At 48.6% G+C, this 25,042-nt stretch overlaps 1 protein-coding gene across 17 annotated transcripts in view; it reads right to left on the bottom strand.

Annotated features, from left to right (window-relative positions):
* Positions 1–25,042, bottom strand: part of LOC122544342 (uncharacterized) — a 126,719-nt gene that overhangs the window by 21,994 nt on the left and 79,683 nt on the right. For 14 of the 17 annotated variants that reach the window (XM_087982767.1, XM_087982770.1, XM_087982769.1 and 11 more), the window contains 12 exons: positions 23,798–23,895; positions 22,932–23,103; positions 22,145–22,268; positions 15,035–15,162; positions 14,857–14,940; positions 13,502–13,573; positions 11,879–11,947; positions 7,709–7,786; positions 6,561–6,641; positions 4,653–4,742; positions 2,480–2,563; positions 2,190–2,270 (listed from right to left, as the gene is read on the bottom strand). In XM_087982767.1, coding sequence (XP_087838893.1) covers positions 2,190–2,270; positions 2,480–2,563; positions 4,653–4,742; positions 6,561–6,641; positions 7,709–7,786; positions 11,879–11,947; positions 13,502–13,573; positions 14,857–14,940; positions 15,035–15,162; positions 22,145–22,268; positions 22,932–23,103; positions 23,798–23,895 — 1,161 coding nt within the window. The remainder of the gene's footprint in view (positions 1–2,189; positions 2,271–2,479; positions 2,564–4,652; positions 4,743–6,560; positions 6,642–7,708; positions 7,787–11,878; positions 11,948–13,501; positions 13,574–14,856; positions 14,941–15,034; positions 15,163–22,144; positions 22,269–22,931; positions 23,104–23,797; positions 23,896–25,042) is intronic. The other 3 variants (XM_087982768.1, XM_087982773.1, XM_087982779.1) reach the window with 3 other exon arrangements.

Below are 25,042 nucleotides of genomic sequence, written 5' to 3'. Positions count from 1 at the left end.
AAGGTCTTTATCATTCTAAACATGGTCACAAACTGGGGCTTTGCAAACACCAAAGGGATTTTGGTTTGGTGGGGTGGGGGGTCTCAAAATATTTGAGTGTCATCTGGGTTTGGTCTTACTGGATGGCACACCAACACATACACCCCCACCCCCACCCCCACCAATGGACACTGAGCCAGTTGTTTCACCTGGGGAGGGAAGGAGCATAGAGGAGCTCCAAGTAGGGCCAGAACCACAGGGATCAAATCATTGCAAACGTGAGGTAGCACCAGTGAAACTGTGCAACTTGTACTCATAACTCCTGATGAAGTAGACACTGGTACTAGGGTGTTTCAGGGATGTACAGATTGTAAGGAAAGGTCAGGGTTGGACAACACAAGAGAGGTGAAAACACAAGCCCTAGATCCCTGCTAATGGCCCTTAGGAGTATAAAACAAGACGATATTTCATCTCAGGCACATTTTGTTTATACAGTGCGGTGAGTTTTGAGAAGACTTGTACAGCGTGGTTTTGCAAACAAAACCAGAGACAACATGAAAAATGATTTTCTGACATTGCAGGTTTTTGTGACCTGGGAAGTGCTCGCTTTCAATTATTCTGCATTAACTTTCAAAGGGAAAGTGGATAAATGCTTTAAGGGGAAAAATTTATGAAGCGATGGGGAAAGAACAAGGGCAAAGGGAAGTGGGAGCTGTTCGTGAACTCTTTCAAAGAGATCACCCAAGGGGCTGAATGAGCTCCTTCCATGCTGGAGCATGGAGTCATTTACAGTAGAGGCAGTGACAATTCAGCCCATTGAGTCCATGCCCGCTCCATGCGGAGCAATCTAGTCAGTGCCTCTCTCCTGCTCGATACCTGTAGCCCTGAAAATTTATTCCCCCCCCCCCCCGCCGAGTGGCCATCCAATTTCCCTTTGGAATTAGTCTCTGCTTCCAGCACCCTCGCGACGTCCCGAGTTCTTATCACATGCTCCATAGCATCCCTAAATCTCCAGTCTGAAACTTTAAATTTTGTCCCTTCACCCTGATACCATCCATTACAGAGTCACACCACATTGAAACAAACCCTTTGGTCCAGTCAGTCCATGTTGACCACGTTCCAAAACGAAACCAGTCCATGCTCCAGGCCCATATCCTTCCAAACCTTTCCTATTCATTTACTTATCAAAATGTCTTTTAAATGTTATAACTGTACCCGCATCCACCACTTCCTCGGACAGTTCATTCCACACACTGACCACCCTCTGTGTAAAAACGTTACCCTTCACATCTTCTTTAAAACCTTTTCCCCTCCCTTAAAAACATGCCCGCTGATTTTGAACTCCCCGACCTAGGGGAACAACCCTTGTTATTCACCTTACCTATGTCCCTCATGATTTTATAAACCTCCATAAAAGTCACCCCTCAACCTCTTACGCTTCCGTGAAAAAAAAAACTCAAACCCCTAATGGGAAGAATTGCTCCTTCCAAGCCTGTTATCCTGCCATCACGCAAACCAGCTTACCATCCACTGACTCCATCTATACTTCCCACCACACTGGGAAAGCAACCAACATCAAAGGCCCCTCTCCCATCTTGGATGTATGCTCTCCCACCTTCTTAAAGTTTCTATACACATACAAATAGATTCAAGAACAGCTTCTTCCCTGCTGTTATTAGATATCTGAATGGGCCTCTCACATTTTAAATTTAATGTTGATCTCTGCAGCTTGTGCACCTTCTCTGCAGCTGTAACCTTGTGTTCCTCGCTCTGTTCTATTACGCCTATGCCCTTTGTATCTGTCTGTACCGCACGCAAAACAAACCTTTTCACTGTACTGAGGTACATGTGACAATAAAAAAATCAAATCAAATATAACCTTGTACACCTCTTGCAATCTCCTCAGCTCCGAGGTGAGCAGCCCACGGTACAACAATGTGTTTCTGTGTATGGCAGCCAAAAGAGGGAGACAAAAAACACAAAATGCAATCAACAGAAATTACTGGAGAGATTCAGCAGGTCTGGCAGCATCTGTGGAGACAACGTTCTGAGGGAGGGTCACTGGACTCAAATCATTGACTCTGCTTTCTCTTCACAGGTGCTGCCAGACCTGCTGAGCTGCTCCTGCAATTTCTGTTTTTGTTTCAGATCTTCAGCCACCACAGTTCCTTGTTTTATGGTAACTTTGATTGTGTTCCATTTTAACGTACTTTTCTCTTGCGTCTTTTTACGTTTCTTCGTCTTTGCGCTGGTGGCGTGCTCCTCCACTGCTGTTTTCTTGCTTAAAGTCACTTCGAGGAAGAAAATAAGAACGTAGTAACAGTTGGCATTATCAGACAACCAGACTGAGCAATGTAGGCCTGGCAGAGAAATGCAGTGGGACAGGATAGGAGCCCTGCATTTGTCAGACTCCTTGTTAATGGGACAGATCATGGCATCAAAGAGACAGAACTGAGCACTACTTCAGACTTTGTTGTTAGAAATTGTTTAATCTACTTACGTTTCTTCTTCCTTTTTTTCTTTTTCTTTTGCAGCACAGAGGCAACCTTCTCCTTCTCCTCTGCTCTCTTGTCGCTTAAGAAAACTGAAGGAGACCAAAGAAATGTTTTGTGGCAAGCCTTTCTTTGTAAATGTACCAGGGAATCGCTCGTGGTGTTTCAGGGGAGGCTGCGACACAGTAGCGATACATCAAGGTTGTGGGAGGGCTTGAAGGGGCTGGTGATCCCATGTATCCGCTGCCCTTGTCCTTCTAGATGGAAGTGGTTGTGGGTTTGGCAGGTGCTGCCTGAGGATCTTTGGTGAACTCCTGCAGTGCATCTTGTAGATGGTACACACTGCTGCTACTGAGCGTCAGTGGTGGAGGGAGTGGATGCCTGTGGATGTGGCGCCACTGGCCTGGACGGTGTTGGAGCTGCACCCATCCAGGCAAGCGGGGAGTATTCCATCAGAGTCCTGCCTTGTGCCTAGTGGACAGGCGTTGGGGAGTCAGGTGGTGAGTTACTTTCCACAGTATTCCCAGCCTCTGACTTGCTCCTGTAACTGCTGTGTTTATGTGGAGAGTCGAGTTGAGCTTCTGAACAATGATAACCCCTAGGACATTGATAGTGGTGAGGTGGGGGAATTCAGTGATGATAACACAACTTAATATCAAGGGGTAGTGATTAGAATGCCTCTTATTGGTGATGGTCATTGCCTGACATTTCTGTGGCACTTGTCAGCCCAAATTTGGATGTCATCTTGTTAAATGTGGTTTTTTAAAATATATATCTCATTTTCAGATATTTTTTTGAACTTGAACATGGACAGCTTCAAGTGTCCGAGAAGCCGCAAATGGTACTGACATGGTGTAACCATTAGGCCGAAGTGAGTACTCCTGATGCTGGAGATCAGAGTCAAGATTAGAGTGTGCTGGAAAAGCACAGCAGGTCAGGCAGCATCGAGGAGCAAGAAAAATCGATGTTTCCGGCAAAAGCTCTTCATCAGAAACGTAACCATTCCTAGTTGTAACCATTGGTGAACATCCCCGCTTCTGTATCTCAACTCGATTTACCCACTCTTTCTCAATATCCAAATCCTTTCATTCCACTCCTTTTTCTTAAATCTTGTTTGGGTAATACTGTTAACATGAAAAGACAGCTTTTCTTCCCTCCCCCACCAAAGTTCTCTACGGTAATACAGGGACATGTAGGTCAGACTGCGTTGCACTGGGAAATGTTGCCATGAATGAGATGGGTTTCCAAAAATAACTTGACAAATTGACATTAGTTTGCTGCAGTCAGGTTCAAACTCAGGATCACTGTGTTGTTAATCCAAACAGTTTGAGCAGGTTTGAGACACTGAACCCGGTTTCTGTTTCCATGGATACTGCCGGGCCTGTTTGGTTTCTCCAGCAGTTTCTGGTTTTGTTTGGTACACGTTTTCTTTCATCTGCAAACTTTGAAATTGTCCCCTGACTTTAATATCTGGATGTTTTTCAGTCATTTTGGCTTTGTTTTGTTTATTTCTGCTGGGTTTTTTTTTTAAGATTCCAGTTTGGTAGTCAAGTGTGTAACCAATCGGGCGTCAGAGAATGGCGATTTTGTACACTTTTCATTGTACTCCTGTATTCCTATACTCGAGTACATGTGAGAATAAAATCTAATCCAAAGTTGACCACCATGCTGCAACTTCTGTTTATGTGTGTGTGTATGTATGTATTGTGTGAGAGAGTGTGTGTGCGCGCGTGTGTGCACGAGTGCTGTGAGTGTGAGTGTGTGAAGTGCGCCAACAACTGATTACCAGCAATATCACAAGCACTTCATAGTATCCCTACAGTGTGGAAGCAGGCCATTCGGACCATTAAGTCCAGACCGACCCTCTAAAGAGCATTCCATCCACACAGAGCCCCCCAACCCTATCCCAGAAACTCTGCCTTTCCCATGGCCAATACACCCAACCTGCACATTTGTGGACTGTGGGAGGAAACCAGAGCACCCGGAAGTAACCCAAGGAGACACAGGGAGAATGTGCGGACTCCACACAGACAGTTGCCCAAGGGTGGAGCCGAAGCCGGGTCCCCGGTGCTGTGAGGCAGCAGTGCTAACCACTGAGCCGCTCCTGTTCAAACCAGCAATGGAAGTCAGTGAAAAGGTTGAAGTAGACACAAGTTCACGTCTTGAAAAGAACTTCCTTACCTTTCTCCTCAGCTTTTTTCCTTTTCTTTTTCTTCTTCTTCTTCTGAGGCAGAGAAGCAGCGTTCCCATCTGCGTTTTCACTAAAAGCAGCTTTTTGGGAAGAAATGAAGGGTTTGATGGCAGTGGTGTGACTGAGCAATGTAAGAGGCCACATTCTGACAATTGGGATCCTGTTAAATTGCTCTCCTGTAATTCTCCCTTTCCCAAATCAGACTAGGCAAGTTGATCAGGTCATCAAAAATGCAAGCACTTGAGATTCCAGCCTTTACGAAGGGAATAGAGTACAAAACCTACTGGCCAAACCTCAGAGTACTGTGTCTCAGTTGTAAGCCCAGTACTTCGAAAAGGAAATCAAAGGGGAAAAGGAGATAGTGACATTGATTTGGAATTTGCTCCTGACGACCAGGGGAGCCAAGAACCAGGAGTGGAATTCTCTGTCACAGAACACAGCTGAGGCCAAAACATTGAAAGCTTTGAAAGAGTTAGATAGGGTTGTTAGGGCTAAAGGATATGGGGCGAAAGTGGGAACAGGGAACTGAACTGGATGAACAACCAATATCATTATGATTGGCTTGAAGGGCCGAATGGCCCTACTTCTGCTCTTATTTGCAAGAAGCTTGGTTTTTATTTTCTCCCTATGCAGCAGGTGGTAACCGCTGGGACTAATATCCAGGTGCAGGCAGAGATGATGAATGATTTCAAAAGGAAAATGGATGGGCACTTGAAGATGAAGAACTTGCAGGTCTGTGGGGATAGCATGGATGGAGTGGGACTGACAGGACCACTCCAAGCTGCCACCATCCTGACTACATCAGCTCTTCCCTTACTGTTGCTGGGTCAAATAGGGATGGCCTAGTGGCATTATCACAAGATTATAAATCCAGAAACTCAGCGAATGTTCTAGGTTCGAATCCCACCTCAGCAGATGGTAGAATTTGAATTTAATAGGAAAATAATCTACTGATGATCATGAGACTGTTGACGTTGTTGGAAAAGCCCATCTGGTTCACTGATGTCCTTCAGGAAAGGGAGCTGGCATTTGTGACTCTGGGCTGACAGCAATAGACTCTCAATTGCCCTCTGAAATGGCCTAGCAAGCCATTCAGTTGTACTAATCGCTACAAAGGGTCTTCAAGGACATCAAGGGATGGGTAATAAATGCTGGCCAGCAAATGAATAAAAGAAACTCCTAGAACTGCCTCCCTAATAACACGGTGAGTGTATCTATACCCCACGGACTTCAGCAGTTGAAGTTATCATCTCAAAGGCAATTAGTGATGAGCAATAAACGCTGGCCTGGCTAAGATGGACTTCCTATTTATCTTGTTTTGTGATTCGTTCACAGCACATGGGCATTGTGCGTTTTTAAGATTACATTACAGTGTGGAAACAGGCCCTTCGGCCCAACAAGTCCACACCGACCCACCTAAGCGCAACCCACCCATACATTTACCCCTTACCTAACACTATGGGGCAATTTAGCACGGCCAATTCACCTAACCTGCACATCTTTGGACTGTGGGAGGAAACCGGAGCACCCGGAGGAAAACCACGCAGACACGGGGAGAACGTGCAAACTCCACACAGTCAGTCGCCTGAGGCGGGAATTGAACCCGGGTCTCCGGTGCTGTGAGGCAGCAGTGCTAACCACTGTGCCACCGTTTTGCACATCTCATAATCAGCCTTAAAATTCTTCTGGAGCATTGCCGTATTGAATGGCTGAAGTCTGTGTGGTGTGGTGTGGGGATACCCACAATGCCGTGGGAGGGAATTCCAGGCTTTTGACCCAGCGACACAGTGAGGGCGCAGCCGATGTAGTTCCAAGTCAGGGTGGTGCGTGAATAAATATATGGTTGAACAAACCGATAGGCAATAAAGTGAGTGAGCAGGAAACAACTATTCACTTACGTTTTTCTGTACTTTGCTTCTTTTCCTTCTCAAATAGCTTGTCCTCCAGATCATCGCCTTTGCGTCCCTCACTTGAAGCTGCTTTTTGAGAACAAAGCAGTGAGTTTTCTGACAAGAGCTGCGCTCGGTAAGGTGCACTCCAGTCCCACAATCCTACTGCCCCTTCCCCGCCTTTCCACCCCAACTTTTGCCACCAGTCCTGGCTTTTTCCTGTCCCGCTCTGCACCTGGTAAGGATCTCCTGAAAAAAAAGTGTTTCCCACCTGGCCTCTTCAGTTCATGCCCCTGTCAAATCCATCAAGGGTTCAGCCTGTAACTTCCATAGAAACCCGACAGTGTGGGAGCAGGCCATTTGGCCCATTCAGTCACCACTGACCATCTAAAGAGCATACCACCCATGCCCAACCCCCTACCCTATCCCTGCAACCCTGCATTTCCCATGGGTAATCCACCTGGCCTACACATCCCTGGACACTTTAGGACACGTTAGCATAGCCAATCCAACCCAACCTGCACATCTTTGGACTGTGGGAGAAAACTGGAGCACCCGCGGGGAGAATGGATGGGCACTTGAAGTCAGCCACCTGAGGGTGGAATCGAACCCGGGTCTCTGGCGCTGTGAGGCAGCAGTGCTAACCACTGAGCCACTGTGCCACCCAGTTTCCTCCAGACAAATTTTCAAAAATGTAGATACCAGGAATCTGGCATAGCAGAAACCATGAAGTGGCTCACCCATGCATACTTGATGGGCTCAATGGCCTCCTTTGGTGTTGTACGCCCCTGGTCAAAGCTACATGTGTACAATATGGGCTACCCTACTGTTAAGGCAGCTTTAAGTGGATGTGGAAAACAGCCAGAAATGATGTGAGGCAAAACATCGTAACAAAGACTTTGGAGAGGAGATTCAGCAGAGTGTCTCCAGGGATGAGTGATTACACATAAATGGGACTAGATTAATTTAGCGTGTCTGTTCTGCATGGACAAGTTGGACCAAAGGGTCTGTTTCCATGCTGTATATCTCTATGACTCGTCAGGGGCAATGAATTGACTGACTGAGTCTGCAGACATGCTTGGCAAGGTAGCCAGTGCTGTGCCTGAACAGGCTCAGCCAGAGACAACCTCAAATCACAAGTAGTTTTATCCACTTACACTTGCCGCGTCTCCGTTTCTTCAGCTGCCGAAGCGAGGTTTCTGTGGCGTCTTCTCCATGCTGCTCAGTTGAAGCAGCTTCCCAGGAAGAAACAAGTTCAAAAGATAGTGTCAGTGCCATTTTCCTGCCTTTTCTGATTAGATTCCCTACAGTGTGGAAACAGGCCCTTCGGCCCAACAGGTCCACACCAACCCTCCGAAGAGTAAGCCACCCAGACCCGTTTCCCTCTGACTATGGGCAATTTAGCATGGTCATTTCACCTGACCTGCACATCTTTTGGATTGTGGGAGGAAACCGGAGCACCCGGAGGAAACCCACGCAGACACGGGGAAAATGTGCAAACTCTATACAGACAATCACCCGAGGCTGGAATCGAACCTGGGTTCTGGCGCTGTGAGGCAGCAGTGCTAACCAATGAGCCCACCGTGCCACCCTTTTTTCTGTAATCCTTTCTATTCAAATAACCATATGGACAAGTCATAATGCTCATCTGAAGAGCTCCATTCCCATGCTGGAGACCTGAGCACAAAGATTCAGGCTGACAGCTCTGGTGGCAGTGTTAACAGAGCACTGCGGTTTTGAAAATGCTGGCTGTTGGCTAAAATTGAGGCTGGCTTTGGGTAGACATAAAAGATCCTTCAGTTGCTATTTTGAAGAGGACTGAGGGGTGTTCTACAGGACAATGTTTTTTATTCATTTGCAGGATTGTGGGTGTCACTGGCCGGGCCCAGCGTTTATTCCGTCCCTAGTTGCCCTCGAGAAGGTGGGGGACAAGCTGCCTTCATGAACTGCTGCAGTCCCACAATGCCATTAGGAAGGAAATTCTAGCATTTTGACCCAGCGACAGCAACATACACACTGACATATTTCCAAGCCAGGATGGAGATTTGCTTGGAGTGGAACTTGCAGGGGCTGGTGTTTCCACGTATCTGCTAGCTCTTGTCTTTCTAGATGGATATGGCTGAGGGTCAGGAAGGGCTGTCTGAGCATCTTTGGTGAATTGCTGCAGTGCAACTTGTAGATAGCACACAGTGCTGCGACTGAGGGAGTGGGTGTTTGTGAATATGGTGCCAATCAAGTGGACTGCTTTGTCCTGAATGGTGTCGAGCTTCTTGAGTGTCGTTTCAGCTGCACTCATCCAGGCAACTGAGGAGTATTCCATCACACCCCTAACTTGTGCCTTGTAGATGATGGACAGACTTTAGGGAGTCAGGAGGGGAGTTTCTTGTCACAGTATTCCTAGCCTTTGATTTGCTCTTGTAGCCAGTGTTTATGTGGTGAGTCCAGTTGAGTTTCCAGTCAACGATAATCCCCCAGGATGTTGATAGTCGGGGCTTTGACAGTAACACCACTGCATGTCAAGAGGGAGTGGTCAGACTGTCTCTTATCAGTGATGATTGTTGCTTGGGATTTGTGTGGCACGTAGAACAAAACAGCGCAAAACGGGCCCTTCGGCCCTCAATGTTGCGCCAACTGTGAACTATTCTCAGCTCATCCCCCTATACTACCCCACCATCATCCATGTGCTTATCCAAGGATTGTTTAAATCTCCCTAATGTGGCTGAGTTAACTATTGGCAGGTACGCCCTTACCACTCTCTGAATAAAGAACCTGTCTCCGACATCTGTCTTAAATCTACCACCCCTCAATTTGTAGTTACGCCCCCTTGTACAAGCTGACATCATCAGCCTAGGAAAAAGACTTTCACTGTCTACCCTATCTAATCCTCTGATCATCTTGTATGTCTCTATCAAATCCCCTCTTAGCCTTCTTCTTTCCAATGAGAACAGACCCAAGTCTCTCAGCCTTTCCTCATAAGACCTTCCCTCCAGACCAGGCAGCATCCTGGTAAATCTCCTCTGCACCTTTTCCAATGCTTCCATATCCTTCCCGAAATATGGTGACCAGAACTAGCGTTTTATATGGTTGCAGAAGATATTGCGGCTCCGGAACTCAATCCCTCTACCAATGAAACCTAACACACCATATGCCTTCTTAACAGCACTATCAACCTGCGTGGCAACTTTCAGGGATCTATGTACATGGACTCCAAGATCCCTCTGCATGTCCACACTACCAAGAATTTTTCCAATGACCCAGTACTCTGCCTTCCTGTTATTCTTCCCAAAGTGAACCACCTGACATTTAGCTGCATTGAGCTCCATTTGCCACCTCTCAGCCCAATTCTGCAGTTTATCCAAGTCCACCTGCAACCTGTAACACTCTTCCAAACTGTCCACTACTCCACCGACTTTAGTGTCATCTGCAAATTTACTAATCCATCCACCTTTGCCTGCGTCTAAGTCATTTATAAAGATGACAAACAGCAGTGGTCCCAACCAGATCCTTGTGGCACACCATTAGTAACCAGACTCCAGGCTGAATATTTTCCATCAACCACCACTCGCTGCCTTCTTTCAGAAAGCTAGTTTCCAATCCAAACTGGTAAATCACCCGCAATCCCAGGTCTCTGCATTTTCTCCAACAGCTTACCTTATCAAAGGCTTTACTAAAGTCCAGGTACACCACATCAACTGCCCTACCCTCATCTACATGCTTGGTCACCTTCTCAAAAAACTCAATAAGGTTTGTGAGACATGACGAATCCACGTTGATATCCGAAATCAAATTGTTGCTTGCTAGATTATTATAAATCCTCTCTCTTATAATCCTTTCCTACAACAGAAGTAAGGCTCAGTGGTCTATAATTACCTGGGTCATCTCTACTGCCCTTCTTGAACAACATTTGCATTCCTCCAGTCCTCTGGTACTAAACCTGTAGACAATGATGACTCAAATATCAAAACCAAAGGCTCCAACCCTAGCTTCCCAGAGAATCCTCTGATAAATCCCATCTGGCGCAGGGGACTTGTCTACTTTCAATCCTAGAATTGATAACACCTGTTCGTAACTAACCTCGATCCTTTCTAGTCTAATATCTCGTATCTCAATCGTCTCGTCTACAATATTCTCCTTTTCCTGAGTGAAAACCAATGAGAAATGTTCATTTAGCACCTCTCTGATCTCCACAGGGTCCACACACAACTTCCCACTTCTGTCTTTGACTGGCCCTATTCCTACCCTAGTCATCCTTTTATTCCTCACATATCTATAGAAAGCTTTAGGGTTCTCCTTTATTCTACCTGCTAAAGACTGCTCGTGTCCTCCCTTTGCTCTTCTTAACTCTCTCTTTAAATCCTTCCTAGCTGATTTGTAACTCTCCATCACCTCATCTGAACCATCCTGTCTCATCAACACATAAGCCTTTTTCTTCCGCTTAACAAGAGATGCAATTTCTGTAGTAAACCACGGTTGCCTTACCTTATCACTTCCTGCCTGACAGGGATATACCTATCAAGGACACGCAATATCTATTCCTTAAACCAGCTCCACATTTCCATTGTCCGCATCCCCTGCATTTTGCTACCCCATTCTATGCATCGTAATTCTTGCCTAATCGCATTATAATTGCCCTTGCTCCATCAATAACTCTTAACCTGTGGCATGTACCTATCCCTTTCCAACTAAATGTAACTGAATTATGGTCACTCTTTCCAAAGTGCTCATCTCAGAATAGGGTCTTCCAGTTGGGACAGTAATGAGGAGGAATTTCTTCTCTGATGGTAGTCAGTCTGGGGATTACATTATCACAGTGGGCTGTCAAGGCTGGATCATTAAGTATATTTAAACTCAGTAAGGATACCAAGAGTGGTTGGAGAAAAAGCAGAGAAGTGGAGTTGAAGATTATGAGATCAGTCATTGTATCACTAGTAGCAAAGTAGATTCAACAGGCTGAATGGCCTACGTCTTCTCCTATGATGATAGAAACACAAAATCCCCTCAGTGTGGAAACAGGCCATTTGGCCCATCAAGTCCACATAGACCCTCTAAAGAGCATCCCATCCAGATCTAGCCCCTACCTCACCTCTCTAACCCTGCATTTCCATGGCTAATTCACCTAGCCTGCACATGCCTGGACGCTCTGCACAATTTGGCATGGCCAACCCACCCTAACCTGCACATCTTTGGACTGTGGGAGGAAACCCATACGAGGCAAATGTGCAAACTCCACACGGACAGTTGCCTGAGGGAACTGGCACTGAGAGGCAGCGGTGCTAACCACTGAGAGACCACATCTGCAAGATATCAGCAAGTATCTATTTACATACTTATCTCCCAATGTCTTTTCTTCATCTTCTGACATGTCGATGCTTCCTCCTCCTCTATTTTCTCAGCTTCTGATGAACAAACATACAAGTAGCAGCCATAATAAATTCCTTGGTCCTATACAAGACCCTGACTTTGCCTGCTCCTCCCATACACACCCACCAATCAAGCCAGCAGTAGGGATATTACTGGTCAGTCCTCAAGAGTCCAAAGGCCAGCTAAAACACTAGCTCAGGGACACAGAGACCAACCGTACTGCACATCCACTCCAACCAGCAAACTCAAGTCAAACTGGGATTTGAATCGAGTGCAGGGCTGTTTGTAGAACAACAAACTGTGAACTTTTCACTCTCGGCCATTTGGCCCATCATGCCTACTTGTGGTACAACAGCTGTGTCAATTCACTGCATATATCAGTGTGCTTTAGCTGTGATTTAAGAGCAACTAACGCAAACTGGGCAAAGGTTAGGGCACCAGCAGCTGTTTAGACTTCTAACCCTAACCCAAGAATGTCAGATAGAATGTCTGCCTGACTTTAAAACTGTGTATAAAGGAGAATAAGATTAGTCGACTAAATTAGATTCCCTACAGTGTGGAAACAGGCTATTTGGCCCAACAAGTCCACACCTCCAAACAGTAATCCACCCAGACCCATTTCCCTGACTAATGCACCTAACACTAAGGGAATTGAACTGCTTTCATAGAATCATAGGATCCCTACAGTGTGAAAACAGGCCCTTCAGCCTAACAAGTCCACACCGACCCTCCGAAGAATAACCCACCTAGAACCATTCTCTTATCCTGTTACCCTACATTATCCCTGACAAATGCACCCAACCTACACATCGCTGAACACTATGGGACAATTTAGCATGGCCAATTCACCTAACCTGCATATCTTTGGTCTGTGGGAGGAAACCAGAGCACCCGGAGGAAACCCACGCAGACATGGGGAGAACGTGCAAACTGCACACAGACAGTCACCCGAGGCTGGAATCGAATCCGGGTCCCTGGTGCTGCCATGGTGAGAATCAAACCTATACCCAACCTATTAGCGTTTGCCTGGGTTCTGGATTAGCAGTCTATCGGTTAAAGGGTGAAACAAGACCTGGCCAGTTAGTTTATCCTACAGCACAGGTGCTGCCCACATTTCCCATCCACAGTCCAGACTCTCCCAGGCGGAACTGGGTTGTTATAGACTTTTAACCTAATCTGTACGGACAAGTAATGACACACCTCCAGGACAGGTAGGGCTTGAACCTGGTGCAGAGGAAGGGGCACTACCAGAATTACTCCAGAATACCCTCTGGTGCCCAAATAGCATACGCTGTTCTTAAATCACAACTAGAACATGCAGATTTACACACTCTATTGACAAAGCACGAGTAGGCATGATGGGCTGAATGGCTTCCTTCTAAGCACTGAAGGCTCAGCCAGTTTGACAAGAGTTTGATTGTCGTCTTGGTGTGCATGGGCCAGTAGCACAAGATACACTGACAACCGTCAGCAATTTTCTGAGCTAGAACCAGAGTGCATTCTGGGTGTTTGCTGGGGAGCAGTAAATTCGGTAGAAAGAGGGAAAGAAGAGTACAGATTCATTTCAGGAACAGATGATGTGTACATACTTTGTTCTTGTTTTTTCTTCCTTCTTTTAATCAGTAACTCTGATTCCTTCTTGTTTTTCTTAGTCAATGTGGCTTTTGGAAAACAAAAAGTAAAGAGCCAAGTAACAACGGGAACAGAGTTGGGAAAAGTACAAAAAGACTTGCAGAATCACAGAAAAGTTATAGCACAGGAGGAGGCCACTCAGCCCCCTCACATCTATAGCAGTTCTCTGCACCTGCAACTCAATTAATCCCACCCTTCTGCCACTGCCCTGTAGCCCTGGCCTGACAATTATAATGATTTTTACAGCGGCTTTCAAAGTCTAAGTTACAAAGTGGTTTTCAGCCAGTGTCGTATTTTTGAACCAAGAACACAAATCACTGGAAAAGCTCAGCAGGTCTGGCAGCATCTGTGGAGAGAAATCAGAAGTAACATTATGGGTCAAGTGACCCTATCTCAGAACTGATGACAGGGTGGTGGTGGCGGTGGGTAAACAATAGATGGAGATAGAGCCCAAAACGTGAGAGAACAGTTGGACAGACAAAGGAGTGGATGATGATCAGGCTAGGAAAGTGAATAGCTAATAATGGGGACTGTTAGCAGCTAACAGTCATAATAGCAGACCCTGTGATAATAAGGCCTGGTGTGTGGGGTTGGGGTAAGGCCATGGGACAGCTCAAACCCTAAAAGGTGTTGAACTCGATATTGAGTCCAGAAGCCTGCAGAGTTCCTGAGCGGAAAACGAGGTGCTGTTCTTCCAGCTTGCACTGAACTTCACTTGAGCACTGCAGCGAGCTGGAGACAGAAATGTTGGCCAGGGAACACAGGGCTATGTGTTGAAGTGGTAGGCAGCTGGAGGCTCGGAGTCCTTTTTGCGGGCAAAACGTAGGTGTTCTGTGAAGTTGTCACCCAGCCTACCCTTTGTTTCCTCAGTATAGAGGAGACCACATTGTCAGCAGCTAATACAATAGACTAGACTGAGTGAACCTTTGAAATGTTCTAATTAAAACCCAGCAGCCGACTCACATACTGCAAGATCCCACGGCTATATCGAGACATCGGTTCAGAGACAAATGCTGTCATGTCATGGGGTCTCCAACTTAGCTGCCAATGTTCAGTCTGAAAGGTGGCACCTCAGCAGCACGCATCCCACGTTGGGAATGCTGTCCCAGGTTGTGTGTTCAGGTCCACGAGCTGGGACCCAAACCCACAACTCTGCAGTTCAAAGATTAGTCAGCTACTGAGCCACAGCTTTAAAGGACCCTGAGATTGAGGTAGCTGGCTGCTCTGCACCCCCCCACCCCCCTCCCCACCACCAAATCTACCGGCACATTCGACTACAGTTCTGGAACGCTGCTGTGATGATGCCACGTACTTGCTTTCCGAACATTCTTCTTCTTTGCCGGAATCAAGGATTCCCCGTCAGCATCCTTAAGCTTTCGTTTCCTTCCCTTGACAACTTTGAAAATAAACATCGCACCTGTCAAACAAGGTAACAACCTCACTTGCAGGAAAAATGCAAGGATCGGACGTTAACTAAGCCTTCGACTTACTTGCTACCGGTCTCAGGATCTGCAGGGGCCGGCGTATCCGCAGGGCCCGGCCGAGCAACTCTTCACCGTTGTACTTCAGTGCTTGGCTTGCATCCTTACCAGACAGGAAGGTCACGATGCCACGTTTTCTAAGGTGCGGGGAAAGAGAGGAAAAACACAGAGTTTGGCTGAGGAAGATAAGAGAAGAATTCACTGCTATCCCAAAGAGCATGAAAGTCCACAAAAACAAAATTAAAATATGTATTCTTCAAAAAGCAGACTTTTGTTCACTTGCTCAACTCCGTTCTCATCTGGTTGAATATCATTCCTGCCCTGGGCACCACACTTACCACTGGCTATTTGGCTACAGAAAGCAGTTTGGTGGCATCCATGCCTCAGAATCAGGAGGTCAGGGCTTCAGAGACTTGAGTAAATAATCCAATGCCAAACTGCTCCCAGTGCAGTGACAGAGGAAGTCTTTCTGCCTCTATCAGAGATAACGATTATGGAATCGTAGAATCCCTATGGTGCGTAAGCAGGCCATTTGGCCCACCAAGTCCGTACTGACCCTCCAAAGAGCATCTAAGCCAGATCCGTCCCCTATGCTATCCCCGTAACCCTGCATTTCCCATGGCTAATCAAACTAGCCAGCAGATCCCTGGATGCTCTGGACAATTAGGCAAGGCCAATCCACCTAACCTGCATATTTTCCATTCTTTTGTACTTCATCCGTTTAATCTAATATTTGGATCTCCCATCCATGCAGACACGGGGGAGAATGTGCAAACTCTACACAGACAGTCGCCCGATACTGGAATCAAATCCAGATCCCTGGTGCTGTGAGGCAGCAGTTACACTGAGCCACCGTGTCACCCTACTGGAAGAAAGAGTTCCGCACCATGTTCTGATCAAGAGTGATTTTTGCAACCTACACCAAAGCTGAGGATCTGGTCGCTTGCAGGAGAGACTTGTACATAAGTAATCACACTTCATACAGTCAAAAAAAATCACTCAACACCAGGTTATACTCCAACAGGTTTATGCAGTACTAGCTTGCAGAACGCTGCTCCTTCGAAACCAGTTACCTGATGAAGGAGCAGCGCTCTGAAAGCTAGTGCTTCCAAATAAACCTGTTGCACCATAACGTGATGCCATGTGTGATTTTTAACTGCGCCCACCCAGTCCAACACCAGCACCTCCACATCATGACATTTCATATATTATATCCATGATTAGAAGCACTTAGTGGTTGTTAAAATGCTTCAGAATCACTTGTGGTCTTGAAAAGTAATTACTGTAAATAATTTTCTTGCCCTTACTCGGCGCTACTGATGCTAACTGCAACTTCCCAAAGCTCTTTGCTAATGATCAACCTTGTCCTAGTGCATAAGTTTGCCTTGCTCTTTCTGATGGACCTCTTTTGCTTGCACGGTGCTCCTCCGACAGTTGTAATTCCAGTTAACAAGAGCAAGGAGTGGGTGAGTGTTTTCACACACACACACAGGGTGGGGAGTGTTTTCACACACACACACAGGGTGGGGAGTGTTTTCACACACACACAGGGCGGGGAGTGTTTTCACACACACACAGGGCGGGGAGTGTTTTCACACACACACAGGGCGGGGAGTGTTTTCACACACACACACAGGGCGGGGAGTGTTTTCACACACACACACAGGGCGGGGAGTGTTTTCACACACACACACAGGGCGGGGAGTGTTTTCACACACACACACAGGGCGGGGAGTGTTTTCACACACACACACAGGGCGGGGAGTGTTTTCACACACACACACACAGGGCGGGGAGTGTTTTCACACACACACACACAGGGCGGTGGGTGTTTTCACACCCACAGGGCGGGGAGTGTTTTCACACACACACAGGGCGGGGAGTGTTTTCACACACACACAGGGCGGGGAGTGTTTTCACACACACACAGGGCGGGGAGTGTTTTCACACACACACAGGGCGGGGAGTGTTTTCACACACACACACGGTGGTGGGTGTTTTCACACCCACAGGGCGGGTAGTGTTTTCACACCCACACAGGGCGGTGGGTGTTTTCACACCCACAGGGCGGTGGGTGTTTTCACACCCACAGGGCGGTGGGTGTTTTCACACCCACAGGGCGGTGGGTGTTTTCACACACACAGGGCGGTGGGTGTTTTCACACACACAGGGCGGTGGGTGTTTTCACACACACAGGGCGGTGGGTGTTTTCACACACACAGGGCGGTGGGTGTTTTCACACACACAGGGCGGTGGGTGTTTTCACACCCACAGGGCGGGGAGTGTTTTCACACACACACAGGGCGGGGAGTGTTTTCACACACAAACAGGGCGGGGAGTGTTTTCACACACACACAGGGCGGGGAGTGTTTTCACACACACACAGGGCGGGGAGTGTTTTCACACACACACAGGGCGGGGAGTGTTTTCACACACACACAGGGCGGGGAGTGTTTTCACACACACACAGGGCGGGGAGTGTTTTCACACACACACACACACAGGGTGGGGAGTGTTTTCACACACACACACACAGGGTGGGGAGTGTTTTCACACACACACACACAGGGTGGGGAGTGTTTTCACACCCACAGGGCGGGGAGTGTTTTCACACACACACACGGTGGTGGGTGTTTTCACACCCACAGGGCGGGTAGTGTTTTCACACCCACACAAGGCGGTGGGTGTTTTCACACCCACAGGGCGGTGGGTGTTTTCACACACACAGGGCGGTGGGTGTTTTCACACACACAGGGCGGGGAGTGTTTTCACACACACACAGGGCGGGGAGTGTTTTCACACACACACAGGGCGGGGAGTGTTTTCACACACACACAGGGCGGGGAGTGTTTTCACACACACACAGGGCGGGGAGTGTTTTCACACACACACAGGGCGGGGAGTGTTTTCACACACACACAGGGCGGGGAGTGTTTTCACACACACACAGGGCGGGGAGTGTTTTCACACACACACAGGGCGGGGAGTGTTTTCACACACACACAGGGCGGGGAGTGTTTTCACACACACACAGGGCGGGGAGTGTTTTCACACACACACAGGGCGGGGAGTGTTTTCACACACACACACGGTGGTGGGTGTTTTCACACCCACAGGGCGGGTAGTGTTTTCACACCCACACAGGGCGGTGGGTGTTTTCACACACACAGGGCGGTGGGTGTTTTCACACACACAGGGCGGGGAGTGTTTTCACACACACACAGGGCGGGGAGTGTTTTCACACACACACAGGGCGGGGAGTGTTTTCACACACACACAGGGCGGGGAGTGTTTTCACACACACACAGGGCGGGGAGTGTTTTCACACACACACACGGTGGTGGGTGTTTTCACACCCACAGGGCGGGTAGTGTTTTCACACCCACACAGGGCGGTGGGTGTTTTCACACCCACAGGGCGGGGAGTGTTTTCACACACACAGGGCGGTGGGTGTTTTCACACACACAGGGCGGTGGGTGTTTTCACACACACAGGGCGGTGGGTGTTTTCACACACACACACACACACACAGGGTGGGGAGTGTTTTCACACACACACACACACACACAGGGTGGGGAGTGTTTTCACACACACACACACACACACAGGGCGGGGAGTGTTTTCACACACACAGGGCGGGGAGTGTTTTCACACACACACACACACAGGGTGGGGAGTGTTTTCACACACACACACACAGGGTGGGGAGTGTTTTCACACACACACACACACAGGGTGGGGAGTGTTTTCACACACACACACACACAGGGTGGGGAGTGTTTTCACACACACACACACACAGGGTGGGGAGTGTTTTCACACACACACACACACAGGGTGGGGAGTGTTTTCACACACACACACACAGGGTGGGGAGTGTTTTCACACACACACACACACAGGGTGGGGAGTGTTTTCACACACACACACACACAGGGTGGGGAGTGTTTTCACACACACACACACACAGGGTGGGGAGTGTTTTCACACACACACACACACAGGGTGGGGAGTGTTTTCACACACACACACACACAGGGTGGGGAGTGTTTTCACACACACACACACACAGGGTGGGGAGTGTTTTCACACACACACACACACAGGGTGGGGAGTGTTTTCACACACACACACACACAGGGTGGGGAGTGTTTTCACACACACACACACAGGGTGGGGAGTGTTTTCACACACACACACACAGGGTGGGGAGTGTTTTCACACACACACACACAGGGTGGGGAGTGTTTTCACACACACACACACACAGGGTGGGGAGTGTTTTCACACACACACACACACAGGGTGGGGAGTGTTTTCACACACACACACACACAGGGTGGGGAGTGTTTTCACACACACACACACACAGGGTGGGGAGTGTTTTCACACACACACACAGGGTGGGGAGTGTTTTCACACACACACACACACAGGGTGGGGAGTGTTTTCACACACACACACAGGGTGGGGAGTGTTTTCACACACACACACACACAGGGCGGTGGGTGTTTTCACACCCACAGGGCGGGGAGTGTTTTCACACACACACAGGGCGGGGAGTGTTTTCACACACACAGGGCGGGGAGTGTTTTCACACACACACACAGGGCGGGGAGTGTTTTCACACACACACAGAGCGGGGAGTGTTTTCACACCCACAGGGCGGGTAGTGTTTTCACACCCACACAGGGCGGGTAGTGTTTTCACACACACACACAGGGCGGGGAGTGTTTTCACACACACACACGGTGGTGGGTGTTTTCACACCCAAAGGGCGGGTAGTGTTTTCACACCCACACAGGGCGGTGGGTGTTTTCACACACACAGAGCGGTGGGTGTTTTCACACACACAGGGCGGTGGGTGTTTTCACACACACAGGGCGGTGGGTGTTTTCACACACACAGGGCGGTGGGTGTTTTCACACACACACAGGGCGGGGAGTGTTTTCACACACACACAGGGCGGGGAGTGTTTTCACACACACACAGGGCGGGGAGTGTTTTCACACACACACACACAGGGTGGGGAGTGTTTTCACACACACACACACAGGGTGGGGAGTGTTTTCACACACACACACACAGGGTGGGGAGTGTTTTCACACACACACACACAGGGTGGGGAGTGTTTTCACACACACACACACAGGGTGGGGAGTGTTTTCACACACACACACACAGGGTGGGGAGTGTTTTCACACACACACACACACAGGGTGGGGAGTGTTTTCACACACACACACACACACACACAGGGTGGGGAGTGTTTTCACACACACACACAGGGTGGGGAGTGTTTTCACACACACACACACAGGGTGGGGAGTGTTTTCACACACACACACAGGGTGGGGAGTATTTTCACACACACACACAGGGTGGGGAGTGTTTTCACACACACACACACAGGGTGGGGAGTGTTTTCACACACACACACACAGGGTGGGGAGTGTTTTCACACACACACACACAGGGTGGGGAGTGTTTTCACACACACACACACAGGGTGGGGAGTGTTTTCACACACACACACAGGGTGGGGAGTGTTTTCACACACACACACACACAGGGCGGTGGGTGTTTTCACACCCACAGGGCGGGGAGTGTTTTCACACACACACAGGGCGGGGAGTGTTTTCACACACACAGGGCGGGGAGTGTTTTCACACACACACAGGGCGGGGAGTGTTTTCACACACACACAGGGCGGGGAGTGTTTTCACACCCACACAGGGCGGGGAGTGTTTTCACACCCACAGGGCGGGTAGTGTTTTCACACCCACACAGGGCGGTGGGTGTTTTCACACCCACAGGGCGGTGGGTGTTTTCACACCCACAGGGCGGTGGGTGTTTTCACACCCACAGGGCGGGGAGTGTTTTCACACCCACAGGGCGGGGAGTGTTTTCACACCCACAGGGCGATGGGTGTTTTCACACCCACAGGGCGGTGGGTGTTTTCACACCCACAGGGCGGGGAGTGTTTTCACACCCACAGGGCGGGGAGTGTTTTCACACCCACAGGGCGGGGAGTGTTTTCACACCCACAGGGCGGGGAGTGTTTTCACACCCACAGGGCTGGGAGTGTTTTCACACCCACAGGGTAGTGAGTGTTTTCGCGCACACAGGGTAGTGAGTGTTTTCACACACACAGGGTAGTGAGTGTTTTCACACACACAGGGTAGTGAGTGTTTTCACACACACAGGGTAGTGAGTGTTTTCACACACACAGGGTGGGGAGTGTCTGGAATGGGCTGCCGGAGGTGGTGGGGGAAGCGAGTACAACTTTATAATTTAAGAAACATTTGGACAGGTACATGGATGGGATAGGTACGGAGTGATATAGACCAAACACAGGCAAATGGGATTAGTTTAAATTGTGAAAACTGGGCGGCATGGACAAGTTGGGCTGAAGTACCTGTTTCCATGATATAGACCTCTCTGGCTGACACAGGCACGTTGGGGCAGAGGGCTGAAAAATCTTGATAAGAATGAAAACACAAGGACACAGTGATAACGTCCCTACCTGAACTAGGTGATGAAGGTTCAAGGCCCAAAATCCATGGAGATGTGACATAAAACGTCTGAACAGATTGACTGAAGCGTAATTAAAAGGGGAAGCAGAAGACACCTTGTGTATTGCTTCCTAAACTTCTTCCCTCAGTGCGACCCCAGACCATGCTAATTCAGAGAATGTGGGTGGGGAAACGAGACTGGGTCTCTGACCGGTGGGGAAGCGGGGAGTGTGGCGATAGACCAGTGGCTTCGGACAGGGTGGAGTGAGAGCTGTTCTGATGGCGTTGGGAGGAGGGGATATATTGTCCGACGTGCGGGGTGAGGGTTCAAAGCTGCATGGTCTGAGCCGATAAAGAGAAAAGACCCACCATCCGAGGAACTGTGGTTGTCGCAGCCTCCGGCCTCCAGAGAACTGAGCTATGCCCACTGACAGGAAACAAAAGCACAAGCATTTCAAGCGGTCTTGTAGCTGTTAGCACTCCGCACAAGCTCCACGGCTGACACTTCCACCTCAAAACCTCACCCCACAATTTCACTGGGTATTGATACCCAGTGCAGCAGCAAGCACTGTCCTTATGACAAACTGATTTCACCCCTCCCTACCTCGATTTCTTCATGTCAATGGATGTGATCAACAGCTTTCTCTCCATGAAGAATGTGATTACAGCAATCTGCAGCTCGGCAAAATTCTTCGAAGAGTTCAGGTTGCTCACAACCAGCTGCAGCGCTGTTTGAAGGACAGAGGAAAAGGGAGTGACCACATTCAGTTGAGGCATCTCGAATGATACAGCACAGAAAGAGACGCTTTAGTCCAGCTAGTCCACACTGAGCATGTCCCCCAAAAAAACTGGCCTCATCTGCCTGAGCTTGCCCCGCTACTCTCCAAACCTTGCCTCGAAATGAACTTCTGTTTCCGCCCCATATGACTCTATGAGCGAAACTTATCCAAGTGTCTTTTCAATTTTGTAACTTGGCCTGCATCCAATATTTCTGCTGCAAGTTCATTCCACACACACAAACCTCACACTGTGTTAAAAAAAAAATTGCCACTCATGTCCTTTTAAAATCTTTCCCCTCTCACCTTAAACCTATGCCCTCTAGTTTTGGACTCCCCCACCCCAGAGAAAAGACCTTGTCTATTTACCCTATCCATGCCCCTCATGGTTGTATAAACCTCTATACGGTCACCCCTCAGCCTCTGACACTCCAGGGAAAACAGCCCCAGCCTATTCAGCCTCTCCCTATAGCTCAAACCCTCCAACCCTGGCAACATCCTGGTCAATCTCTTCTGCACCCTTTCAAGTTTAGAAGGCTGATTAGAATTGTACGCAGTATTCTAAAGGTAGCCTTACCAATATCCTGTACAGCTGCAATGTGACAATATGATTACCCGATTTGGGGGTCTCCTTCCATTTTTCCATCTGCTGAGCTTCTGCTTCCTGAGGCAAAGTAGCAGTAGCTGCCTCCACCTGGCCAATCACTCCTTTAACTTCCTCACTGGCTTCTGGTATCTCCACCTTGAAGTTCAGATCGGTGTGAACATCAAGGCCACCTCCAGAACTCTACGAGCAAAGGACAAATCACTCGGGAATTGTTTGATCACCGTTACTTGGTACACACGAGGTAGAAAGCTACGTAACTCAGAGGGGGCAGAAGTGGTGGGGAATGGGCATAGGGCAGCTGAGGGGCAAGTGGGAGACAGGAGGGAAGAGGAAGGGGTCAAAGCAGAGAAGATGAGCAGAAATAGTGAAGGACAAAGCCAAGGGGCAGAGACGAATGTCACGTGGAGAATGCGGCTGGGGTTGATGGGCAGGGTGAGGGCAGGGGTCACAGGTGACATGGGCACACAGTGGGGAGATGGGTGGGGGGGGGTGGCACTGGTGACAGGACATTGGGATGCTGATGGGATACAGGGGAGCTCCCTCCCTAACAGCACTGCAGTTGTCTCTACACCACACAGAGGCAGCAGCTCACCACCAGCTTCTCAAGGGGCAACTAGGGATGGGCAATAAACGTCAAACTGGCCGGTAACGCCCATGTTCCCTGAACGAGTGGCGGGGATTTGCAATGTGCTGCCTGAGCGTAGTCAATGGTTGTCGCCGAAGCAGCAGGTCATCATGGGGGAATGCAGGAGCTGGAAAATAGCATAAAGGGCATCGTTCAACCAGTCTCCTTCCGCTCTGTTAACAATTCCGGATTCAGAATGAGAAGACAGAAGAGGTGGGAATAAGAACAAGGAACGTTTATGCCTTTCACCTCATCGCTTTCCAGTTTCCTCCTCATCACTTCCCTTGTGCTTCCTTCACCCAGTCTCTGACCTTCTGCACTGGCGTCTTCCTCGATCTCCACGGCTCCTAGATAGGAAAGTAGTAGAAAACTTAAATCAGCTCACTGAGTATCAGCACAGCAGGCAGATCTCAGAGCAACTCCTGAGCAGCACAGTATTCAGACCATAGCTGACAGCGACAAATAAGGACGGCAGAAGTTAGCGTGGGAAATATTGTGCAAGATATTTGTTGAAGTGGTTCTAGCCAATTGGTAGGATTTTCTGGAATGGTTGAAACAGAATGCAATTCTGTACAACTGCAGTGGGTGAGAAGGAATTAGATTCAGTGGTGTTGCGGAGAACGGGAAGGAAAAGGGCCCATTGCAGCTTTCTGTTGGATGAGCTGCAAAACAATTGGGTCCATTAACATTCTCTACAATGAGAGTCACTGAGGACAGGGCGGCACGGTGGCTCAGTGGTTAGTACTGCTGCCTCACAGAGTTAGGGACCAGGGCTCCATTCTACCCTCACGTGACTGTCCATGCAGAGTTTGCACGTTCTCCCAGTGCCCATGTGGGTTTCCTCCGGGTTCTCCGGTTTCCTCCCACAGTCCAAAGATGTGTAGGTTAGGCCATGCTAGATTGCCCATAGTGTCCAAGGATGTGCAGGCTAGGCGGATTAGCCATGGGAAAATGCAGGGCTATGGAGACGGGGGGTGGGATAATCTTTGGAGGGCCGGCGTGAACTCGATGGGACGAATGGCCTACTTCTACACTGTAGGTATTCTATGTGAGATTGAGTAGAACCAATCTGCATTCTCTGGAATTCAAAAGAACTGAGATGTGATTATATTCAGAGGAGATGACGACAAAGAGTTAATGTCACTCGATTAATAATCCAGAAACCTTGGTTAATGCTCTGAGGATATGGTAGTGGACCAGTGGCTGATTGGTGGAATGTAAATTCAATTTAATAAAATTGAATTAAGCTAGGCTTGGAGATGGTGACCATGAAACGACCACCGATTGTTGTAATAACTCACTGGCTCACCAATGGCCTTTAGAGATACAGGTTTGCCGTTCCGACCCAGTCTGGCCTACACATGACTCCAGACTCTCAGCAATGTGGTTAAACTTTTAATTATCCTCTGAAATGGCCAGACAAGCCACTCACCTCAAGGGGAAATTCGAGATGGTCATCAAATGCTGGCCTAATCGGTGAGGCTCACATCCCAT

This window comes from Chiloscyllium plagiosum, unplaced genomic scaffold (genome assembly GCF_037043375.1).
Source record: "Chiloscyllium plagiosum isolate Xiang-an unplaced genomic scaffold, Cpla_swu_hap1 HiC_scaffold_44, whole genome shotgun sequence".
NCBI classification, from domain to species: Eukaryota; Metazoa; Chordata; class Chondrichthyes; order Orectolobiformes; family Hemiscylliidae; genus Chiloscyllium; species Chiloscyllium plagiosum.
Note: the sequence above shows the minus strand (reverse complement) of the source record. Positions and strands in the feature narration are given on the sequence as shown.